General features: G+C 44.9%; 1 protein-coding gene across 1 annotated transcript in view; it reads right to left on the bottom strand.

The window, feature by feature from the left end:
- SORCS1 (sortilin related VPS10 domain containing receptor 1) overlaps positions 1-14,306 on the bottom strand; it is a 303,971-nt gene extending 289,665 nt beyond the window's left edge. The window contains exon 1 of the mRNA XM_086467217.1: positions 13,650-14,306. Coding sequence (XP_086323343.1) covers positions 13,650-14,306 — 657 coding nt within the window. The remainder of the gene's footprint in view (positions 1-13,649) is intronic.
- Positions 14,307-23,555: the final 9,249 nt, after the last annotated feature.

Raw genomic sequence — 23,555 nt, 5'->3', positions numbered from 1 at the left:
AAACTGCTAATGGCCTGCCCAGCATGGCCGGGCTGGGATTCTGTCCCAGCCAAACCAGGACACCGCTATAAGGTCTCCCCAGAGCCTTCTCTTCTCCAGGCTGAACAATCCCAACTCTCTCGGCCTTTCCTCATAGGGTAGGTGCTCCAGCCCCCTGATAATTTTTGTGGCCCTCCTTTGGACTTGCTCCAACAAGTCCATGTCTGTTTCGTGCTGAGGACTCCAGAGCTGGACACAGTACTCCAGGTGGGGTCTCACCAGCATGGAGCACAGGGGGAGAACCACCTCCCTTGCCCTGCTGGCCGTGTTTCTTTTGATGCAGCCCAGGATACAGTTGGCCTTCTGGGCTGTGAGCGCACATTGCCAGCTCATGTACAGCTTTTCATCCATCAGCACCTCCAAGTCCTTCTCGGCAGGGCTGCTCTCAATTCTTTCATACCCCAGCCTGTATTGATAGTCAGGTTTGCCGCAACCCAGATGCAAGACTTTGCACTTGGACTTGTTGAACCTCATGAAGTTCACACGGGCCCACTTCTTGAGCTTGTCCAGGCCCCTCTGAAAGAAGGATGCTGTGGGAGACTGTGTCAAAGGCCTTACAGAAGTCCAGATAGATGACATCCGTAGCTCTTCCCTTGTCAACTGATGTAGTCACTCCATCATAGAAGGCCACTAGGTTGGTCAGGCAGGACTTGCCCTTGGTGAAGCCATGCTGGCTGTCTCTAACCACCTCCCTGTGCCTTAGCATAGCTTCTAGGATGATCTGTTCCATGATCTCCTCAAGCATAGAGGAGAGGCTGGCAGGTCAGTAGTTCCCAGGGTCCTCCTTTCTAGCCTTCTTAGAAATGGGTGCAATACTTCCCTTTTTCCAGCCACCAGGGACCTCACTTGACTGCCGTGAATTCTCAAATATCATGGAAAGAGGCTTGGCAACTGCATCAGCCAATTCCCTCAGGACCTGGATTTCTTAGCTCTTTTTGGAAGTATCTATGTAAAGTAGTTTGGGGTTTGTTTTCTCAGTTCCCTTTAAAGCCATCACTCAGATACCTCACTGATAAGCCTGCCTTAAGAACTTGAATAGCAGTGAAGAAAATCGGTGCTGCTGTACTAAGCACAGACATTGACAGCCATTTCAAAAGGACATGAGCAGCCATCAAAGCATAGGCAGATAATCCAGAGCACAAACATTTCCTGGAAATACTTGTTACACTTAGCATCACTTTAAAAGTTCAAAGAAACATCAGAATGTCTCTGGTTAACTCTGCTTTAAAGGAAAGGTAAAGTTCACCTGCATTGAAGTTATACCTTACCCCCACTGTTACCTGTGGTGAAAATACAGATGTAGTGAACCTGCCAAGACAGGGCTATTTTCTTGGGAGGGCTGAAAGGGACCAGCACCCAAACAGGACAGGAGAACAGCAGAAATCACTTCTAACTTGGGATAAAACAAAAAGGGAAGATTGAGAAGCAAGTGGTAAGCACAAGGAACATGTATTTCCTCCCTCCAAATCCATGCAGAAATCAGACGAACCATGAGTATGAATATGTTATTTGCTCCATCGGATCTTGTGTTTATCTATATCTTGTGTGCACAAGAAAATTATAGACAAGCTTTAACATTGTACTCAGTCCTGGTCAGTGACAGCACTTAAGTCCCCTAGAGCCTGTTACACTTAAAAACAAGAAAAAAAATTTGAAGGGATGTAAACCTACCATTTCTGGGCTTCAGAAAAATCATGGCAGAACCGGCTCACATCTCTGTAGTGTGGAGATGCTGAATTTTGTCAGACCTCAGCTGTGATCCTGTCCAACAGTTTCTCAGCTATCCAAGTAGCCTGTTGCAATCCCAGCTGCCAGCCTAATTCTGAGCTGTGTTACAAGGAAAGAAGTCAAAGGAAGCTGAGGAAAAAGGGAATCAATATGCTTTCTACAGTAGTTTTTCAGGAAGTTTTTGACAGTGTAAGAGGGAGAAGACTACAGGAACCTGTGTCTTAAGAAAACTTTATTGACTAAATCCACAGAGCCTCAGTACAGTTGTTGCAGAACTGGCCCATTCCAAGCACTCAAAAAAAAAAAAAAAAAGACAGCTCTCATTCTGAGTTCATGAGTGGAGCTTTCTTAAGATTTCTCAACTAGTAGTGATCTATTTCTTCTTAGTGTCTTGGTTTACTCAGTCTTTAAGGTCTGTTTAGTCTTGTTTTCAAATTTCTTCTGCAAGGACATTTGGTGTCACCTGGATTTGGAAGGGAGGCTAACGGGGCAGGAGCCTCCTGGTTGATGCTGGTGCACATGTGTGATGCACAATCTCCTAAAGAAGGCACTGTGGTCATACAGCCACATGCTTCCTCATCAGGGCTGAGTCCACCCTGCATCCTTGTGCCTATACTGGTGTTATCCATCTAGAAGGCAGGAGGAGAAATGGCAGGTGGACCCAGCAGCACCACTACCTTCACGCTGAAGCTTCAATGAGTTCCTCTCTGTGCAGAGGGTATTCCTGCTGGCAGTCAGCAAGGGGCTGCTGGCTGTGCAACCACCCCTTGCTAACACCTGCAGCATCCCATTTAACTGCTGCCTTGGCCTGCCAGAGTAGCTGAGATGTTTGACAGCATCAATGCAAGCTGCATTGGCTCGTGGGCTGGCCTGCTCTTCACGACAATTATTAGGGTTATGTTCACCTTTCATTAACAAAGAAACACACACCTTCCCTAGCCCGTCTGCACCAAGGGAACGCATCAGCACTCGCACACCTACACACCCAGGTGTGTGCGGCACTGTCCTCGTGTGTTTATTGTTTATCAGTTTTTCAAGAATCACTCTCCGAATGTGTTACTGTCTCAGCTGTCACTGCTTGTCACATTACAATAACGATCATTGCTTTCAGAAGCCAGTTCAGGTTGTTTAATCATTGCTTCCCTCCAAGTTGTCCATCACAGGGTGGTCGCCAAGCAACAGGCGGTGGGTGGCTGGTGAAGAGGAGGAGAAGGAGGATGGAGCACCCCAGCGTTTGCAGGGAGGAAGAAGAAATCGCGTTCCCATGGGAGAGGGAGGCACGGGAGCTGCTGAGTCTATCTGATGGGATCCCAGCCTGCAGCATGATGAAAATAACAGGGATTTCAGTGACTGCAGAACCCAGTGTTTTGGTGAAAGAAGAAAATATGGCAGGACCCTGGCCCATGGCACAGTAATGCAGAGCTGGGTTCCTTGCTCCATCACAGGTGGGATGCCAGGGCTCCGCCATCCTGGCCGGCTCAGAGCCATGAGCACAGCTTGCAGTTAGAGACAGCTGGAATCAATCACATTTATTCCTTTAACAACTTTAAATGACTTTGGGAGTGGATGAGGAGTTTCTTCAAAAAAAAAAAAAAAAAAAAGAAAGAAAGAAACACCACATCTATTTGTAAAACTTGAAAATAAAATGTAAGGCAACAATGAATTTGGAGCTTTTCAGCCAAAAGATGAGCTGGAGAACATTTTGGTTTGTTTTGTTTCATTTTGTTTCCCAGGAGACACACAATTAAACAGTCATTTGTCATTTAAACAAACAAATAGATGCAGATCTGCATGAAAGCATCTTTGCATTACAATAGCCTAAATAGTTATTACTAAACTTCAGTGGCTTTTCTGTAGAGATGCTAGGTCACTGGATCCAGGCTAAGTCCAGATCTATATAGCCCAGATCTATATTCTTCTTATCTCTAGCCAAGGCTCTGTCCCCTTTAACATACAAAGAGGAGTGCGGAAACACGTACACAAATGAAGTGGAGGTGTAGTGTAGTCCCTTCCCGTGGTGCGATCCTCAGACAGAATACCATCTCAGGGACTAATTATCCTCAAAATTCCTCTAGTCACATTTCACCACAGACCTATGCATTTTGGTATTAGGTTTAATGCATCTGCTGTTTTGCTGGTGTGTCTTTTATTTACCTGTTTATCCTTTCATATAAAAATTAAATCTTAATAAAGTTTCATGTCATCAAAAAAAGATCTAACTTTGATTTGCAGACAACAATTTCCAAAATTTTATTTTGTTTCAAACAATGATTAATTTAAAGCTTTTATCTTTTGTCTATAGAAATGTATTTTTTCTTGGAAACCTGAACTGAAACTCAATGGAAAGCAAATTCATGTTCATATCATAAGCTTTGGCATATAGAGCTTGATATCCACCATAAGTACAATTTTTACACCAGAAGAATATATTTACACTTACACACAGGTAAAGTCTTCAAAAACTACCGTCCTCAAATATTCATTTGAATATTCAGCGTAATTCACTTCTCCTAGGTCTGTTTTCAATGAAAGGTAATGGCAACATTCTTGGCCAAGGCAGGGAACATTAAGCTGGTTTTAAAGGTTTATACTGACCCAGTCACACAGAAAGAGAGCATATGACCTCTTTCATCTACTGAAAGTACACCTTGGATTTAAAATAAAAATTTTCCATGCAAAGTCTATCCCAAATTATTAAATGGGATCCATTCCCAAATAACTGAGGAATTTCCCACTGGTTTCTGAATAAGGAACTTTATGATTACCTCACCTCCCCAAAAAAAAGTGCACCTGAGAAAATCACATATTGAGCAGGGACAATTTATGAACAGAAAAACAAGCCTACATTTGTTATATAAAATATTTCCCTTGAATTATTTTCTCAACCTTAAATGTAGTGGGAGAGGTGAGAATGAGGGAGGAAGAGAAACACTTGGGGAAAGACATGGGATGTTTCTGTTGGGTTACCTAAATAGCCTGAGATTTTCTAAAGAGCCTTTCACTTCCTCCAGAAGACCTGCATGAAAATGATCTGCAAGAGCTCATGGCACTTCTGTCCTTAAATAGTCACCAGCAAAGATGATATAAAACCTAATACAAGTAGCACATGAGCACTGACACTGAGTTGGGACCCGGTGTTGTAAGGGATCAAGAGCTTCTCATGCGTAGCTGAACAGTCTCCACCCCAAAAAAAACCCAGCCCTTCCATGCCCTGAAACAAGTCTGCCTTGAAATGCCAACTGCAAATCATCCCCTTCTATCTCTTCTCCTTCATCTCTTGATTTACCATATTTGTGCAAAGCATGAAAGAGTCTGCAAATGGGCTTTTAGGTTCCAAGAAGCAGCAAGGTGCAATACACAGGGCAAAGGGCACATATTCCTGGTGGCAGTCTGAAAACTACCCTGATACATTAATTTCAGACACCCTCTCTAAACACCATCCATATCTTTATGTACTAGACGCACTCCAGTATTTTTGCCAGCCCAGACAGTCCAAGAGTATCTTCCCTACCTTGCTGCTTCTGCATTAAAGAATGCAATACCATGGGGGGAAAAAAAAAGCTGCCTTTTTTTTTTTATGAGGGCAGCCTCTCGGGTGGTGAAGGTGGATGATGTCTGCTTTTATCATGTAATTTGCTGCTTTATATACACTTTGTGGTCTCCTCATCCTGCCCTGAGGTTCCTCAGCCACACTTCCCAGCAGCACAGCATGGGCCACTCCATCCCACCCAAGCCACTCACTTGAGGTGGGCTTTGTCTCATCTGGGATATGACTGAGTTTTCACTCCAGGAGATGAGAAATCACAAGGCCTGTGACTCCACCTTCCTGCCCCTGCAGAAGCAGTTCTGTGGGGAGAGAGCAGTGGAGGCCCTGTCCCAGCATGGGCTGCTCACAGTACCTGGCACTGACACCCCTCTGTAGAAGCAGAAATAGGTCCAACTCCCCACCTTCTACCCACACACCACCTAAATCTCCATTTTTTTTCTCAGCTTTCTCTTCCCGGCTCGTCCCGTGTCAGAGGCACCTCAGCACAGCCTGGCCTGAGCACATCCCTGGCATGGCAGCACAAGGGGGAGTAGTTCAGAGGCAGCTTTGAGTCCCAGTGTGCTACCACGGGAGGTTAAATGATGTTCTTAGAGACCCTCTTAAAGAAAGGAATTACATTTTAGGACATATCCTAAAATATCCTGTTCCTTCTCAAAGTACTTTCCTTTTATGTTCCCCAAGCAGAAAAAGTGCAGTACCAAGTAAAAGTGTTATTGTGTTAGCAGCTCTGAGAGTCCTTAATCCCTAATTCTCATGTTAACTGTTGTTTGATTTAAGAGACAGCCAAAAAATATTGTAAGCGGCACAATAATCATTTTATTGCATCAACTTTTATATGCATTTAAAATTCCAAAATAATTAGTCTATCACCCAATGCTGCCATTTGAATTGGAATCAAGGCCCATTTTCATTTAACATAGAAATGTCAATTAGAGCTGCGGGAGTCATTGATTTTTTGGTTTGCTGGCCAGATATTAAAAAAAAAAAATGAGAAAAAAGAAGTATCTTGTGTCAGTCTGATTTTTTTTCTCCTCCTATTAAATGAAAATCTGAATATAGCTTTGGTTCTGGATGAACAGGACCCAGTACACACAACTTTTATGACAGTATGAGTTGCCCAAATATAGGCAAATATAGTTTGAGATGCTCTACCATTCCCAGGCGTCAGGTAGGATGCAGGATCCACAGGATGCCCTTGCTCTGTGAAGTGGCAGCTACAGGCAATACCATCTCAAGTGTCACTAGGTGCCTCTGTGTAGGACACTGAATCAAGGTTTTTATATCCCTGGATCATTTTTAAATATAGAATAAATTTTAAAAAAAAAAATGGAAATCCATTGAAAAAATGCTGCCTGGACACAAAACAATGAAAAAAAGGTTACAAAACATTTTGGTTTGTTTGGGGCTATTTCTCAGGAGCCTTTGTATCAAAAGGAAATTAACCTATGAAATGCTCTGGCCAAGCTACAACAACGTTTTCCAGAGGAAGAGGTCTTTGATGGGGCAGTTTCACTTGCCTCACTGGAGCTCTGCACAACGTGAGGGTTGTATTCAGTCTGGCATCGTAAGAAAGACCCAGAGGACACAAGATTGCCCAAGGCCAATGCTAATCTTGCAGCCCTTCATATGTAAAGCTGTATCGCAACTGAATGGGTCAGAATGGTCTCTAACCTCTCCAGAATGAATTGAGGACTTCTGACCTCCTTGCTTCCCCCTCTGGACAGACCTCATAATGATTGCCAGGTCAGGGAAACACAAAAGTCTTATTTGAAGTCAGGAGGAAAGGGAGAAAACCCTTTTCTATTATAAAGTACAGTATTAAGAAGATTGAAAACTATAACCCTATTGCTTTATGCAGTTTATAGCCTCTCGATATTGCAGCAATGCCAGCTGCAACTGTCAGAGCTCTTCCATTATTCTCCTTAATCTCCCCTCGCGATGGGATTTGCATATCCTGCCTGTCAGTCCGGGTGGAAGCTCCTCACCATCTCCCAAACTGTTCTGCAGAGATCAGATTCATGCAACAACAAGCCTTTCTTCTAGTCCTCGCTGCTGATTCTCTTTCATCCACTGCTTTCTCTCAGTAAATGGCTATTCTTAATAACAATTTCCCACGTATCCCATTTCATACTCTGTATACGAAAAGCCTACGCTTTATCCAGTCAAGAAATATATCTAGAGATGGACTGCAACACAGGAGAAAGAAATATTATGGCTATTGACTAGTTTTTGCCAAATCAAACACTCACACACACACACCCCCAAACAAGCAAAAAAACAAACTCAAAACCTTCTGGTGAAAGAAATAAAGTCCTACTCAAAGTTACAGGAAATTTTCTGGTGTTTTCTTTCACTGAAGGCTTGTTTTTAAAGGAGGCTTCATATCTAGAATGGATGTGAAGTATTTTATGATCTGTACAGTAGTAAATCTAGTTCAGAAGACACACATTTGAAATAGAGGACTTCTAGCAATACTTTAATTTTACTTGATTTTTTTCCTGGTTTAAATCCCCATTTTTGTTTCTTCACTTTTTATTCAGCCCTTGCTAAATATACTCTCATTAGCTCTAGCAAGAGATTAGCCTGAAACAGACTCAGCATCTGGTGCATTATACTATTAATACTATTATATATTGTTGTAATATGTAAGCAGCACATACTACATCTCACTGAAGTATTTCAATGCAGGCATCCTCCTCAGATGAATCTTTTTTGGGACCTGTTTCCTGCACCCTAGGAACCAATCAAAATGCAAAGCGACTGACTGCGGGATCATTCCTCACTGATGGTCTCACTGCGCATCTAGCTCTGGGCTCCACATCCATATCCATTTCCTTAAAACTCCTCCTTTACAGCAACGCAATTGCCATGGCAGGAAGGGAGCAACGGGGTAATGCAGTGTCATACTGCGTAACACTGGTCACTCACGGGATGGTGTTGGCAGATTCTTCAACCGTCCCTGGTAGTTTTACATTGGAGCCACAGCTCTGCCAGCAAGGGAAGGACAGAGGGTACCAACTACAGCCTGCTGCATGAACACAGCACCTAAGCAAAGAAGTCTCAGAGGGAGAAGATGTGAAAAGTGACAGTTTGATTGTGATCCCCCATTCTGGTCTGAACAGAAGAACACTGGCAATTTAAGATACTTTTGCCATGCCTTTACTGTCTCACTTGTAAAAGGGAATACATTTGTTATCATCTGCATGGAACTGTGTTCATCAAAAGCAAAAATCTGATTCAAATTCAAGCTCTCGGGAACCTGACTCCTAGAAATTCACAGTTCACTTTCCACAACCTGTCTTACAAGCAGATACAGAAAGAAGACTGCTTGCTTGATTTAGCAAACCAGAGGCTGAAAGGGAATATGATCACTGCCTGTAAAATAATTCCAGGGGGCATAAGTGCCAGGGAGGGAAAATAACTTTAATTAAAAGCCACATGCAGAAATTAAAAAAAAAAAAAAAATTAATCTAAATTGCCCAATGGCAATGTTAGAACAGAAATCAGACAGAAGTTTCCAACAGCCAGAAGAACGCGGCTTTGAACAAGCATCCAGAAAGGAAGAAGGCAATAGGAGGGTGGGTTGAAAGAAACCAAACTGTTTTTAAGATACAGTTTGATCAGTTTGTGGCTGTAGGATGCAGTACCTGCTGCAGCCCTGTGCCATTCTTGAAGTTTCTAATTTGTAAAGTAGACTTGAATGCTTCAACTGAAAACCCAACAACTGATTATTCACAATTACTTTGTCCAGGAGGAAATACAGTGCATTGGAAATATATAGGTGCATTGTTATTCTGCCTCAGCAGTGCCCAGTTTGTCCTGTCAATAACATCAAGTAAATTCTTACAATACCTAATGTAGAGTCTCATCTTGCCTAAAAGCTCTCCCATAAGAGACCTAACTCTTCCCCTGTTGTCTAGTGTAATCACCTGACAACAGCAATGATGACCCTGCAGGCTTCATCCTGCACTGGACCCAACAGTTGTATTGATTTTCTACTGTGGATGGAATATAAAACCTGTGTGGCCATGGTTGTTTTGCATCTGGTCCAGACTCCATCTCCATCAATCTGTTGAGGATCTTCTGTTGTGCAGGACCTATGAGAAGTTCAGCTTTGTCTTTCCAGCCATGTAAATCACAGAAGTTTGAACCAGCTGTTTAAAGGTAACATGACCATATAAAAGCCAATCCCCAGGTGTACAGCAGGGTACATGCTCAACTTCTTTGCCAAACACTTTGACATCTACGCCAACATCCAACCCAGGAGAGCACTCTGTACAGTGCAAGGCAACAGTAAACTGCCTTATTAAGTGAATGCAAAACCCATGCTGCTTTCTTTCACAGCACGACATTACAGCACAAGCTATAGCATCAAGGCTCTTGCTCAGACTCGCTTACCTTCTGACCTCCTCCAATTTTTTTCCTGTTTCTCCAGGGTACTTTCAAATGAACAAGTAAGACACTAATCTCACTCCAAGTCAGCCTAGGACAGAAGCAGTCTTGGTTTCTTGTAAGCCCTGAGAACCATTCATATCCCAAAAGCTCATAATGGACGTCTCCTAGAGACTTGTTTCTCTCCATTAAAACCAAGTCTGTCTCTTAGCTCCAGACACAAATCTCTGCTAGCTGTTTCTCCTAGTCTATAGCACAGCATTAAGGGAGCTGTGGGGAATCCAAATCTACAGTGTTTGGATACACCACATCAGGGAGCACATTTGATATCTCTGCAATCTAGGAAACCTGCCAACTTCCACACCGATGATGAAATTTCTCAGTGGTGCAAAAAGGCAGGAGATCTCACTTGTGTGTCTCATAGGATCTTTTGCTCCAGTCTCTACAGAGGCCAATAGAAAGACTCTCAGCATGTATCAATACAGGTAAATTAAGCAATACTAGGACCCATTCACAGACTCAATAGTCTACACTCTTATTGTATCGTCAAAATCGTTCCAGGCAGGCTTCTGGCATGGACCAGTTAACACCTTCCTGGACCATTCCCAGACAGTCTGGGACTTAGTACAAGCCAAAGACCATTTTCAGCACCCAATTTAGCAGCACCTGCTCTTCTCTGCTTTGCAAACTGAAAGAGCTCGTGATTGTGGAGATGCCAGACAGCCTTGTGTGGCCTCGCACACCTCCAATGGAGTCAGAGAAAGCCTGAGGCCACCTGTATTTTAATACAACGCTGGATAACACTCCCGGTTTCACCTGACAATCCAGGCTCCCTACACCTATGCTGTCCTCTGGGGAGCTCCCACTGACTCCACCGGTGAAAAAGCCAAGGTAGACAGCAGGGATTAGTGCCCATGTGAAGCATGTCCCTATAGATGTGAGCTCGGCACACTCCAAATGTCTGGATATGGATATTGTGCTGGAGGGTAAGCTGTCCAGGAAGTACCTAAAGTCATTGATGGGCCAAAATAAACCCTGATGTAAGACAATTTATGTTGGTGGAGTCATACCTGGATGACTTGGACTATTATTTATTATTCTTATTGTACCAAGCATACAGCGAGTTCATCCTCAGAGCAGAATGCTATCAGTTAGATGGTGCACACACTCAACATGAAATCAGAGCCAAGCCTGAAAGAAGCTCCAAACATCAAGAACAATCCCTTCCAGAAATCAAGAGTCCTTTCAGGAGTCCTTTCTCCTCCATCAGAAGCATGGCAATTATATCCAAACCACTACCCAAATAAGGATATAGGGAAACACACTGAGGCTGGCAAGATTGCAGTTGCAATAGAAAACCTTGGTGGTGCTTTAATTTCCCAGCTTTTCCATCTAAAGGGATCTCAAATAATTTGAGCTTTGTTTTGGATTTTTCCTGTACTCGCACAGATGCTGCAAACCATGATCATCTTCCTAGTGCCCCTGTGTCTGGGTGAAAGGCAAAAGCTGTTTGACAACAGCACTTACAGAGCACATAAGAAAATGGGAAGAGGCGTGTTGCATCCCCCTGCCATGGCAGGGAAACGCAGGCAGGAAGCTGGCGGCTACTGCTGCTGGAGTGCAGCCAGGGCACTGGGGTTACACAGCAGCCCTTGCAAGCAGCACTCTGGGGTCCTTTATGACCCCCATGCAGGCAGAACTACATACGTTGTGCCTAAAGGAAGCACCAACCCCAACCCCGTCCCACTCTCAGCTCCTTCGCAGTTGAGTGCCCAAAATCTCCACGCAGAGGCACTGGATCGGTGCCACTTCAGGCTACCTACTGAACACGCACCATTGCTTCAGCTGAGCCCGGACAAGCCTGTCATGCATCCACGTCCTGTTGCGGCCCAGCTTCGTTTAGTGTTGCGAGGGGGCTGCCATCACAGCACAAGATAGCACAGCATGGCTAGAGCCCCCAGCAGCAAGGTGGGAGCATAATCTCCCCATACACAACACAACCCACAGCACTTTGGGAAGGACAGTGGCAGCATACATCCCCACAGCTGCCTGAAAACCTTTGTACACCAAGACACTCACATAGTAAATCAGTCCCTGGTATTAATAGTCCTACTAGCACTGTGGGCAGAAACATACATACATGTATACGTATACCTAAGCACATGTACAATAGAACACATATATAATAACAATATATGTGTCTTGATAAATGTACAGATGAAAAAAACCTGCAGTGACAGGCCAGGAAAACTGATGCCTGCTGGATGACTTTTTATCTCAAAAGCTTTTTCTTAGCAAATGGGTCACTTTAAACCTGTGTCAGCCTCAATTCAATTAGTATGAACGGACCTGCCTTCCTACAAGGCAGCTTCTGTTCACACAACTATATTAGAGACAGGCTGAGTTGTGAAGAAAGGGGAAAGTCCTTCAAAACGGAGATCACAAGTATCCTTCTGTCAATTAATTGATTAAAAAGCTCCTGATGAGACCATAAAACCATGTCCCAATTAACTAGGGCTGAACCCACAGTGAGATGTTGATGACATCCGCTGTAATTCTAAATCAGGTGGCTGTGATATACCTCAATACAATCTATACTAAAACGAATTCATAATGATTAGACCATTATTTCAAAATGTTACCATGTTCCTAGAACTAAAAGCTGAAAGGGAGGACAAAGATTTCTGTCAAGCAGCCAGAAATCTTCCGGCATTACAGCTGGAGACACCTTAGAGGAGAAGAACCAGAGTCCTCCTTTCTCCTGGGAAGTTGTATGGGCAATGACCACATAGTGCCAGCACTGCTTGCTCTCATATTAGCGTTCTGCTTGCTCTCTGAGAGGCAAAGTGACAGAAGTTGGAGTATTCAGACAGACCAATCCCCCCACTTCAGCTAGTCCACAAGCAGAGTTAACAGCAGGCAGAAAGCACACCAGGCAACTCACTCTGCCTTCCCCAGGCCTCAGCCCCCTGGCTCCAGGCTACCTCTGCAGCAGAGACTGGAGGGATACAGGGCTCAAGTTAACTTGGTAACTCCGATGCCATGACTATTGTTCCAGCCTGGAAACAGTCACCTACTTCTCTGGCTGTTTTTGTTTTTTTTTTTCTGCTTGGCTCATGTCAGAGCTGTTCTGCTGCTGTTCCCAAGAAAGGTCCAGGTTACAGGGAAGAGACAAGAACTGTCTCATTTTAACACCGTGGTGACAAGAAGGAAAAAGGAGCTTCCTCTCTGAGGTGCCTCTCTGTAGGGATGAAGTCCTGAAGCCCTCCAGCATCTCCCCATCAGCAGGGCCTGGGGATGAGCTCTCGGGCTGACGTGGGCCCCCAGGGCTAGGAGGAGGAAGAGCAGCACCAGAGGGCCTCTCCCAGGCCTTGCTTGCAGCTGAGCCCCCCAGGCTCCCGGTGGGGGTTATACTGGGGGGATGGCAGGGTGCAAGGATGGATCATATCCCCCGACACCCCACACACACCCCCTTCCCCGAGACCGACCTTTTCCCTCCCCACCGCGGGCGGTAGCACTGGTTTATCCCTCCCTGCCCCCAGGGTGAGGGAGAAGAGGACTGGAGGGGGTTGTCCTCTGGCTTATCCCTCTCTGCCTCCAGGGTGAGGGAGAAGGGGGCTGGAGGGGGCTGTGCGCAGAGGGCGGGCGGCGGAAAGTTTTTTTGCTCCAGAAGAATGGCCCTTTTGAAGCACTTCTGCCCCACTGCACACTGCTAAGCGAAGCCAATACCCGGCGCCCGGAGGCGCAAAATCCCCTCTCGAAGAAGAAAAACCCAGCATCCCCCACCACTCCAAAAAAAAAAAAAAAAAAAAAAAAAAAAAAAAAAAAAGGGGGGGGGGCAGGAAAAGGAAAAAAAAAAAAGGGGGGGTGGGGGGAGGGAAACAAGGACAAAAGCAACCCCTCCGCCCGCAGCCCGCCGGGCCCCCGCGGCGGCGGTACTCACGCTGCTGTTGTGCCCCGACCAGTGCACCATGGCTTGGTTGTGCGCCGAGTCGCCGGCCAGGGCGAAGGTGGTGCTGCCCAGCCGCAGCTCCTCCAGCCCGAAGCGGGCGGCGCCGCCGTCCCCCGGCTCCCGCCCCGCGGCGCCGCCCGGCCCCGCTGCGCCCCGCGGGCTGCGGCCCCGCCGCCGCCACCGGCCCGGCCCCGGCCGGCCGCCCGCCGGGGGGGACCCCTGGCCCCGGGGAGGTTGGTCCTCGGCAGGAGCCGCCGCCGCCGCCGCTCGGGGCCGGCTCTCCCCGGCCACTTTCTCGGGTTCCCTCGTCCATCGCGGGGTCTCCCAGCCGCTGACTTCGGTCCCCGCGGGAGCAGGGGCGAGGGTCGCTTGCAGCCTGGCACCGTCCTCCTCCGCCTCCATCCCGGCTCCTTGCCCTCTCTCACCTCCCTTCTCCCCGGGGAACCTCCTCTGCTCGTTTTGTCCTCTGTCGGTCCTCAAATGCATTAGTAATCCCTGCTGCGGATGTTGCTGCTGCGGCTTCACCTGGGAATGGCAGGATCTGCAAGTTATTTCTGCACCGGTAAAGCCAAAAGTGAAGAGGAAAAGCCATGTCCAGTACAGGAGAGCAACGTGCCAGGCTGGGTACCAGCCAGCAACTTTTTCCATCGCGGCTGACTGCTGTTGAGTGCGAGGGAGAAAGAGCAGGAAGGAGAGAGCAGAGCGAGAGAGCTGGGTGCTGCCGATTTACCCGCCGCGGGGTAAACACAGCAAGAACTCCATAAAGTTTCAGACTTTGCTGTATTGGATGCAGCCGAGGAGTAGGGGAGATTGCTTTCTTCCTCCCCCCCTCTTTTTTTTCCCTTATTTTCTTTTCCTTCTTTTGCACTTTTTCCTTTTTCTGTCTTTTTTTTCCCCCTCTTTTTCCTTTTTTTTTTTTTTTTTTCCCCCCAAGACTGGCGTTGCTGATCGGGCTTTTGATGGAAGGCAAAGCCACAACCACACGGGGGAGGAGCTGAATTGAAATCAGAGAGAGAGGGAGAGAGAGAGGAGCAAATCCTGGCTGGTGATTTCTCCCGGCTGCCTCTGTGGAAGTCGCAGCTCGCTCCTCTCCCGTTCGCTCTCTCTCTGCTCGCTCTCACTTCGCCGCTTCTGCATCACACTCCTCCCGCAGCCACCCCGCCAGGACGCCCCGCGTGTATTTCGTGAGTGGTTGGTTACTCACTCCCCCTCTCTCTCACGCACGCACACCACCCACACGCACTCCAAGAAGGACTTACTCCAACTTCTAAACTCAAATCATCCGATCTCTTCCTCTCCTGTGCTTCCCATTAGCTCAAACCCCTAAAACCTGCTCCCCAACGTACTAATCCCACCGTATACGGACTGGAAGCAAATGTGCAAAGAGAAGGAGCAATACATATACATAAGCACGCATACACGTGTGTATAGTCTTTGCAGGGGAAGTATTTTAATTCGATTAATTAAATGGCCTTAAATGTCTGAGCAGGCTCTGAAATGTCCCTTTCTTTCTCTCCCGCTGTGAGGAATGTGGATGCACTGGACTTGCTGGGAACAGGCACCTGCGCTTGATTTCACAGCCGAAAAGTCGTGTTCGTACCCCTCCGTTCCCGCCTCCGCCTTTGCTTTGCTGTACTGTCATTTACAGTAGCTGCCGATGTTTAGATAAATCACTCAGGCATAGCAGAGATGTACTCACATAAATGCTGATGGAGACAGGGACAAGCTTTTGGAAATGAAATGACAGCAGTTGTTGGTGGGAGAGGGGGAGAGAGAGATTCCCCACCACTGGTTTGTCAGCAGAAAAAAACCCTTTCTGCTCCCGCTGTCTCTCCTGTTTTCAGGACCAGCAATTTTTCCGCCAGGAGCTGTGCTCCTCTCTCACTAGGTCTCGTCCCCAGGGAGCAGTCACTTGCAGTGGCCCGAGATCAACAAACCCTGATTGTAGAGGTTGGTGTCTGCTGGCCAGGGGAGCCGCTGGTCCCTTACTGCAGGCACCACTGTTGGTGACTGCCCACGCAGCAGGACAGGGGCCCGAGCTTTAACGGGCACTTGCAAATGCCCACGCGCTTTAAGACTGGAGGGAATTAAAGGCTTTTCCACTGGAATTTTATTCCATCCCCATCTGCCTGCTCTCACTCATTCCCATTTGATTTTCAGGAGAGTTTATTTTTTAATTAATGTTTTTAACATTTCCTTTCTGACATGGAAGACTTTAGTGTATTTTTTTGGCAGGGCATTTGAGAAAGAGATTTACAGATTTGTTCCACATTCTTCTAGAGATTTCATGCAAATGCTCACTGTGACACATCTTGGGATATTAGCACGAGACCACTGGCAAAGGGAGGCTCACAGTAATTGAAGCTGGCCATAACTTCATGCTGCTTACAACAATGATGGATTGTCTGCAATGTAACCACCAGACCTCAGCTGAATCTACTGTAAACCAATTAACTGCATACCTGTTTCTATATCTCCCAGCTAAATGGTTACTATTAGTTACAGCCTGTTGGTAATAATAATTAACACTTTGCACTTAAACAACTGCTTACCTTTACTAAACAAAAACTCTTCACAAAGGCCAGTCAATTTTACTCTTGTTGTATAAATGGGGGAAACTGAGTCACAGTACGATCAGCAAAGCAGAAAGGATTGGAGATGGAGCTCCCTTATTACGAACCCAATCCTTTGTCTTCGATACAATAGATTGACCAGATCGATCTATCCCAAAGGGTGATGGATCTATGCCAAAGGATGCACTAAAGAATGATACCTTCCTAGGACAAGTCTCTTAAAGAGGCTTTAATCTAAAGGGATAAAATTCAAAGACATGAGTGGGTGAGACAGAAAAAGAACTTGGAAGAAGGAAATTAGTAAGAAGTCAGAGGATATTTCTCCTGGGAGTGTAATAGAGATTTGTTGCCAATGAGCGGCTAAGGCTAATGAGAGAAACAATCTGGCTGTTTCATTCAGGCAGATGATTGTCTCTGGATGGTGATGAGTGACCAGTGAGTGATATGGATGTGCCTGGTAGAGCACACCCTATACATTGTGAATATACTACACCTGCAGAGCTCTTCAGCAAATGTCAGTCATGGAGAGAAAATACTGGGTCTGACCTGAGGACCACAGCCACTTCTTCCAGCATAACCTTTGTTGTGGGTGGATATTAGACAGAAACGTACAGTACGAGCCTTTCCGCCATCCCTATTTCCAGGAATCATCAGTTTAGGAGATTCCAGCAGCAGAAATGGCACCTGATCCCTTGTGTTTAATAGCTATAGACTTGGCTTCCCGAAATTTGTCTAATCCTTGTTTATACTCTTGGTGTCTGAGGCACGCTGTGGTAGTCAATTTTACAATCTGATTACGTGTGCTTTTGAATACTCATGGTCTGTACTTACCCAAGAGAGACATTTTAAATCGCCGTCATCTAATCTTGTTGCCAGCCATCTTTCTGCCACAGATGATGTGATGATTGAGCCATCAGAGATAAGAAGCCTGCATCTTTGGCACAGAAGAATAATCCCCTGTCTTTTGATGTAAGGGATAGCTTTCTGAGTTGGGAGCTACAGTAAGCCCCTACGCTGTCATTGGAGAGGGGCTGAATTCATATACTTGGCCAAAAAGAAGCACTGGTGTGTAGGGACCGAACTCCATGGCCATGCTCACGCGAAAGGAAAGGCTGCACTCGTGGGTATCCCGACCTGAGGTTACACCTGATCTGATGTTTCAGTAGCAACAGACTACACCCCATGTCCAGCTGCAACCTCTGATAAGAATGTGTTTTCCATCAGAGCTGCTACACTACCTGATCAGGAGACTGTTTCACATGGCCAGTATTACCTTGATCGAGGGGAGAGGAGCGAGCCCTGGGAGCCATGGAACAGGAAACAATTGTTGGCACTGTAAAACATGATGCTATGAGAGCAAATGAAAAATGCAGGTCTCAGCTGGCCTCTTCAGCCTCTGCCTTTACCAGTATAAGCAATGGCAGGGGGTGTTCCTCTTCACCAGGCAGGAACTACTGGAAAGGCAGAGATCTGCACAGACATGAGAGGGTTTGAGGAGGTTCTCGCTTTTGGGATAAGGAAGCTCAAGCAGGAACATAGTGAAGGGTGTAGATACCAGTTCTGGGTATCTGTGACAGTGGAGCAAGCATCTTCCTAAGGATTTATGTAGCCCTGAGAAGAGAAGCAGGCACTGACTGGAACGCACATGAGTACACAAATCTTCACTTGGGACTGGGCAGGTTCAGAGACAGGTGGAAATATGGACTTGGTCAAGGACATAAATCCTTATGACAATGATTGCAATAATCTGCCATCTGCAGGAATCCTTTCCTCCAGAGTGTTTCACGCTCTCAATCAGAGACTACTTGTGAAAGTGTGGTCCTGAGATAACTTCCTGTCTCCTTCTGAAACATGCTAGACCCTGCATGACAGAAGCACCTCAAGGACTGTGCCAACATTGCCTGCACTTTGATGGGGCAGGAAGGGAGAAAGAAGAACAAAAGAAGGATGGAGAGAAAGAATCAGAATTGGGTGGGCTCAATCAGCTGAGTTTTCAATATAGGTCAGGGGCACAACATAGCCTGGTCAATCTTACACTCGAATGTCTTTTAGGCTAAGCAGTATAATCTCTCCCTAGTAAATATTTGTGTAAACAGGATTTTGAGAACCTACACTCATTTTAAATCATTGGTTTTCTTTGTAAAGACTGTGTAATGAAGGGACCCCGAGAAGAACACTGCTTCATTGATTCCAATCAAGCCACGGTAAGTGATGAATACTGTAGTTCGACATTACACGTAATTCCTCCAAAAGGAATCTCTGTTTGAAAAAATAATAATTACAAATCAGGAAACAACAGGGCTTTTTGCAGTTTCCCTTAGGGAAAAAAAAAAAAAAAAAAAAGATGGCTCTCAACTGTAAATATCACAAAGAGATCTTTTTTTTCTAAATAGGTTCTGGATGCTTCATTCTTTCAGTAAAATAGAGGCTAATTATATACATCAAAAGAACTATTTCCAAGTGCTTCTTATTTTGCTGAACAAATGGAAATTAATTACCTATGTGGCTTGTTTTGTAGAAATATTTAGATAATTTTTACATAGGTATTATCAGAAGTAAATCCTAGGACCTCACATAGGGGAAATGCATTTGGCACACAAAAATTATTTGAAAAAAAATCTGGAACTGAAATAAAATCTGTATCTTCTTTCCACTCAATTTCATTTACCTCAGATTATTTTTGGAAAGGTGATTGAACTATTTATTTTTAACACTAATAATTCCTCTAAATTAATTAACATGAAAGCTCTCCTTTGTTATTCCAGACAATCAAGCCCCAAACCAGTGCCATCCCAGAATTAAGTTGATGCAGTTTTTACAGAGGCTCCCATTCATCTGCAAATGTGATGCGATTTTGCTTTAGTTGCTATAAATATTAGCAGCAAGGGCTTTTTGCTCTTTCACTCCCTCTTGCTGCAGCCTGTTGCAAAGACTGAGGTTTAAAGTAATCTCAAAAAAAGTGCAAGACTTTTCCACTATATAATTTAAAGAGCCATTTCACTTTGCTAAATCCTCAAATGGAAATTTCAGATAGCAATTTATCTGGCAAGGAGAGCTGGGTGGCAAGCAGATTGTATCAGTGTGATTGTCTCTAAGTGCAGGAAGGTACTCAGCACCAACACCTGGTGCCAGTTTTCCTTAAAGCACAGTTTATACTGAAATATCTAATGATGCTTATCAGCCAGCATCTCTCTCTGGGGACAACAGGACTTGCCTGGATCTTTATCCTCTGGAAAATCTCTCATGTAGGCTCCTCTGTTCCACTTCCACTTCTGGATCCAAAGGATTTTCACACCGTCCCACCCCACCCATGGCACAGGCTGCATCTTAGTCTTTGGGTCCAGGCCTCCTTCCTGCTCTTCCAGCTGCAGAGATGTCCTGGGCCAGCTCTGCACAATGATTTCAGTGATAAACCAAGGGTGGATTTGCCATGGGACAAAGGGAGCATGTGACTCCCCCAAATAAGCCTGTACTCTCAGTCACGTGCTAAAGCAATTCTCATGTGGCTGCACAACTACACATCCACGCTGACGCTGAATCCAGCACTCTTTGCCACTATGCCTATAGATCCCGGGATTTAATCCCACCTATGACGTTTCTTCTCTAGTGACGTCTGCTCCTCTATGCTGACCTTGCATTTCACTGGTCTAGTGATCCTCTCCCCTTGTGCTCTGGAGAAATCAACCCATTCCCACACTGCACTCCTGAGCACTGCTCCCCTGTCAGGGATTACCATGGGATTTAGGAGCCAAAAGCACCCCAGGCCACAGAAGACAGTCGGTGAGAAAATCTTATGCTTGAAATTCCCAGCTGTCATTCTCTCTTGATCAGCTTTTACAGCCTAAGAAATCTGGAAAGCTGCCCTGAAAAGCTGGTCTTAGATTCTGCTGGGTTTCATAGTTTAGTTAAGTGTAAAGTAGAACTGCAAGGACTGCACTTATATCAGGACTGCACATACTTAGCTAGTGCTCTGAGCTTGCAGCTAAGGAAAAAACGGAGCTAGAGCTCAGAGCTAGAATGAGGTTTATTACAACAACTGTTAAACTAGTAAACATTGGCAGAAGGAGGAAGCCTGAGGTGTTCCTTGTTAGTCAAGTCATTCACTACCACCAATATGAATGATAACCACAGGGATGACCCAGCAATTGTCACATTTCATGCTGACTGTTTTAAAGCAACCCTGTAATACCCAGAAGGTTTTTGCCATCAATAACTGAAATGTACACTGTGGACGTTTCCAACCACATGAAAGGGAAGAATATAACAAGGAAAAATGAAAATGGCTTTAGCAAAAGCAAATAATGCTTGACCAACCTGATTGTCTTGTTACTAAAGAGCTGACTGTTGTAACACCAGCTCCCACAGCAGTCTTATGGTAAACCGAAGAAGTATGGGCAGGTCAAAGCAATTGACAGGGGTCTGAAACTTGGTTGGACCGCTAGCCTCAAAGGTTGAGAATCAACTGACTGGAAAAGGTATGGGGATTGCGTTGGGTCTCTCTTTGCCAATAAGCCAAACTGCTTATTCACCTGCCTTTGGCAAAGCATCATCAAGAGATCAGAAGAAATTATAATCTCCTTGTTCTTAGCACAGGGGAGGTTGTTTCTGGTGTGGGTCTACAGTTCAAGAGGGTCACAGAGAAACCGAGGAAGGCTACCAAGTGGAGGGCTACCAAGGTGGTGAGCACACAACCTGCCAAGGAGACGGTTGAGAGCTGGGCTTGTTTAGCCTGGAGAAAAGGAGGCTAAGGGGCAATCAAATATCAGCCTACAACTACTTGAGAAGGAGTTACAAAGATGAAGAATCCAGACTCTTCTGCCTGGTTATGGCAGGTGCTAAAACAAAGAGAAGACAAAATCGGTGTTTAAAATGTTCAGACTGAAAATTAGGAAAAGCTCACCCAGGAAGATAGTGCCACTCTAGGACAGGTTCTTTAAATTGTAGAATCTCCCTCAGGAAGCTATGACCAACTTGATCTAGCAAAGATATCAGCCTGGCTTCAAGTGGGAGGCTGGCCCCTCACAACCAACATTTCTTTGAATATTTGAATCTATGAGAGGTAAAAATCTCAAGAAGAAGACATGTCTAAAGAAGACATGTCTAGAACTAAAGGCAGGAATAAATCCTATCTCTCCCCAAGATAAAGGCAGTAACCTGTTCCAATGACAAATGGTTTCCAGGTTGAGCATTAGCTTATATACCATCTTACAGTGAAATGTGTATTCCTCCAGAGATCAGTCCTGTTCTCCTTTCATGAGATTCCTGAATCTCCAGGACTAGTTTAACAAACCAGTGGGGACTCAGACAATTTCATCCTCTTGGGTCCCATCCCACCTACCCTAAGTATTATCACCAAGTATTGTTGCCAAACCTTTGCAGAGTCCTACAGGAGTCCCAGCATTTATTAGAGAGTGGAGTAGACTGGAGTTCTTGGTCTAATGTAGTGCTACTAATGGTGGTGGCATCCGTTGCCAAACAACAGCCAGGGACATTTGCACTATAACATCCTAGATTTGGCCATACTAAAAAACTTGGGCTTTACCTTACTCACTCTGTTGTTCTCCTGGACATGTATCTGTTCTATATCTGACTCTCAGCAGGTTCCTTTCTCTTCTTTCCCTTGGATGGAGATGCAAATACTCCTTTCCATAACTAACAGAGGGACTTTGAAGTTATTTGAAATCAGTTGAAATTTGCTCAGCTGTGTCCGTTGAGCCATTTTCATTCCCTCATCTTCTAGGCCTTTCCCGTTCCTCAAGAGAATCGTGGCTGTGGGATGCTTCTGGTAGTCTTGCAACCTTGAAAATCTGCAATTTGAAGCAGACTGATCAAGTGCAGATAATAGTTTCCTGTGAACAATAAATATCACTCAAAGCATCTTCCATAGAGTCAAGATACTTTAGTAACATAAATCTTCTTAAAAGCCTAACAAGTGTAAAAATCATTTGTATTTTCTCCCTTTTTCAGAGATTACTGAACTTTAGTCGTCACTGAGGAAGTTTGCCTGACATTCTATCATCTCCAGTTTTATCTGTATCGACAGGACAATAAAAATTCTTGTCTATCACTCTACCGCTGTCACCTTTGGCTTCTTCACTTGATTGTGGAAGAATTTAATGGAGGTAAGAGAATAATGATGAAGAGAAAGAAATTACAAACTTAATGGCCTGTGAATGCTGTTTATAGTTTGTCATCATTACAGATGGTGTTTTCTTGCTTGTGCACCTTGCTTGATTTCTCTTAGCCAGAAGTGTTGACAAAGTAGAAGTTCCAGGTACAACTGAAGATATAATTTTTAGTAGAAGAAAGAGAAGACAGAGAAAAAAGATTATTCTTCTATCCTACCTTCTTACTGCAAGAAAAATAGAAAATATGAAAAAACAAGAACCCTTGAGGCTGATTGAAGATGTGAGCTTGCTCATTGAAAGTATTTTATTTCAGAATTGAAAAAACAACCAGGCAAAAATTTCTGTGAGGCAACTTTGTCCTGCTTCACTGATGTATCATTTCTTAAGTCACGGTCAGAAATCCTTTTCTGGAGACAGCTGCATCATTCACAGATCAACCAGCAGAGCTTTTCATACACACACTCCCATGGTACAAAATCAGGAGAGATAGATCTGGCCACCAGTTAAAACTAGTTTTACTGACCCAGCTCATTTCTGCCTAAAACAAGTCAGAGGATACTCATGAATTTTTCTGCTAGATGATAAGCAGTGTGATACTCTTCAGCGGACATCCACATCTGAGCATTACAACGCATAGTCACAGATACCTTTCCCATTGGGGCAGCTGTTTGGAAGGTTAATGGTTTCATTGGATCTACCTGGTCAGAAACGAAGGCAGATGAAGAGAGGAAAACTTCTTCTGACCTTTACTCCCTCCAGCCTGGTAGCTTCTTCAACAGCTTCTCAGATCTGTGGCATCCATCCAGTATTTTGCAGCTTGGTGGGACAGAGAGAGATACACCCTCTAATGAGGGCAGAAGAATTAGCATGTCAGTCCCATGTTTGGTGAGAAGCTCCAGTCTTCTGACCAAATATCAGAAGGAAGGATTTGGAAAGGGTGGTGGAAAACCAGGAGAAGCTCCAAAGGAAATCTCTATTTCTGCGCGGTCAATCTTTTCATTGTGAATCATATAGGGAATTTTGAGCTCCCGATGTCATGGTTTTATATGAGATTATCAGCTGGCTTTCTTTGTTCTCTTTTCTTTCTTTTAAAAAAGAAAAGACAGACTAGTCCTCCTAACTATAGTGAACAGTATGAAGACAAGGCTCCTACTGGCTCAAAATCTCATCTGAAATGTTTCAACACAAAATACAAA

This window comes from Leptosomus discolor, chromosome 6, assembly GCF_034619465.1.
Source record: "Leptosomus discolor isolate bLepDis1 chromosome 6, bLepDis1.hap2, whole genome shotgun sequence".
NCBI lineage: Eukaryota > Metazoa > Chordata > Aves > Leptosomiformes > Leptosomidae > Leptosomus > Leptosomus discolor.
This window is presented reverse-complemented; position numbering and strand designations above follow the sequence as displayed.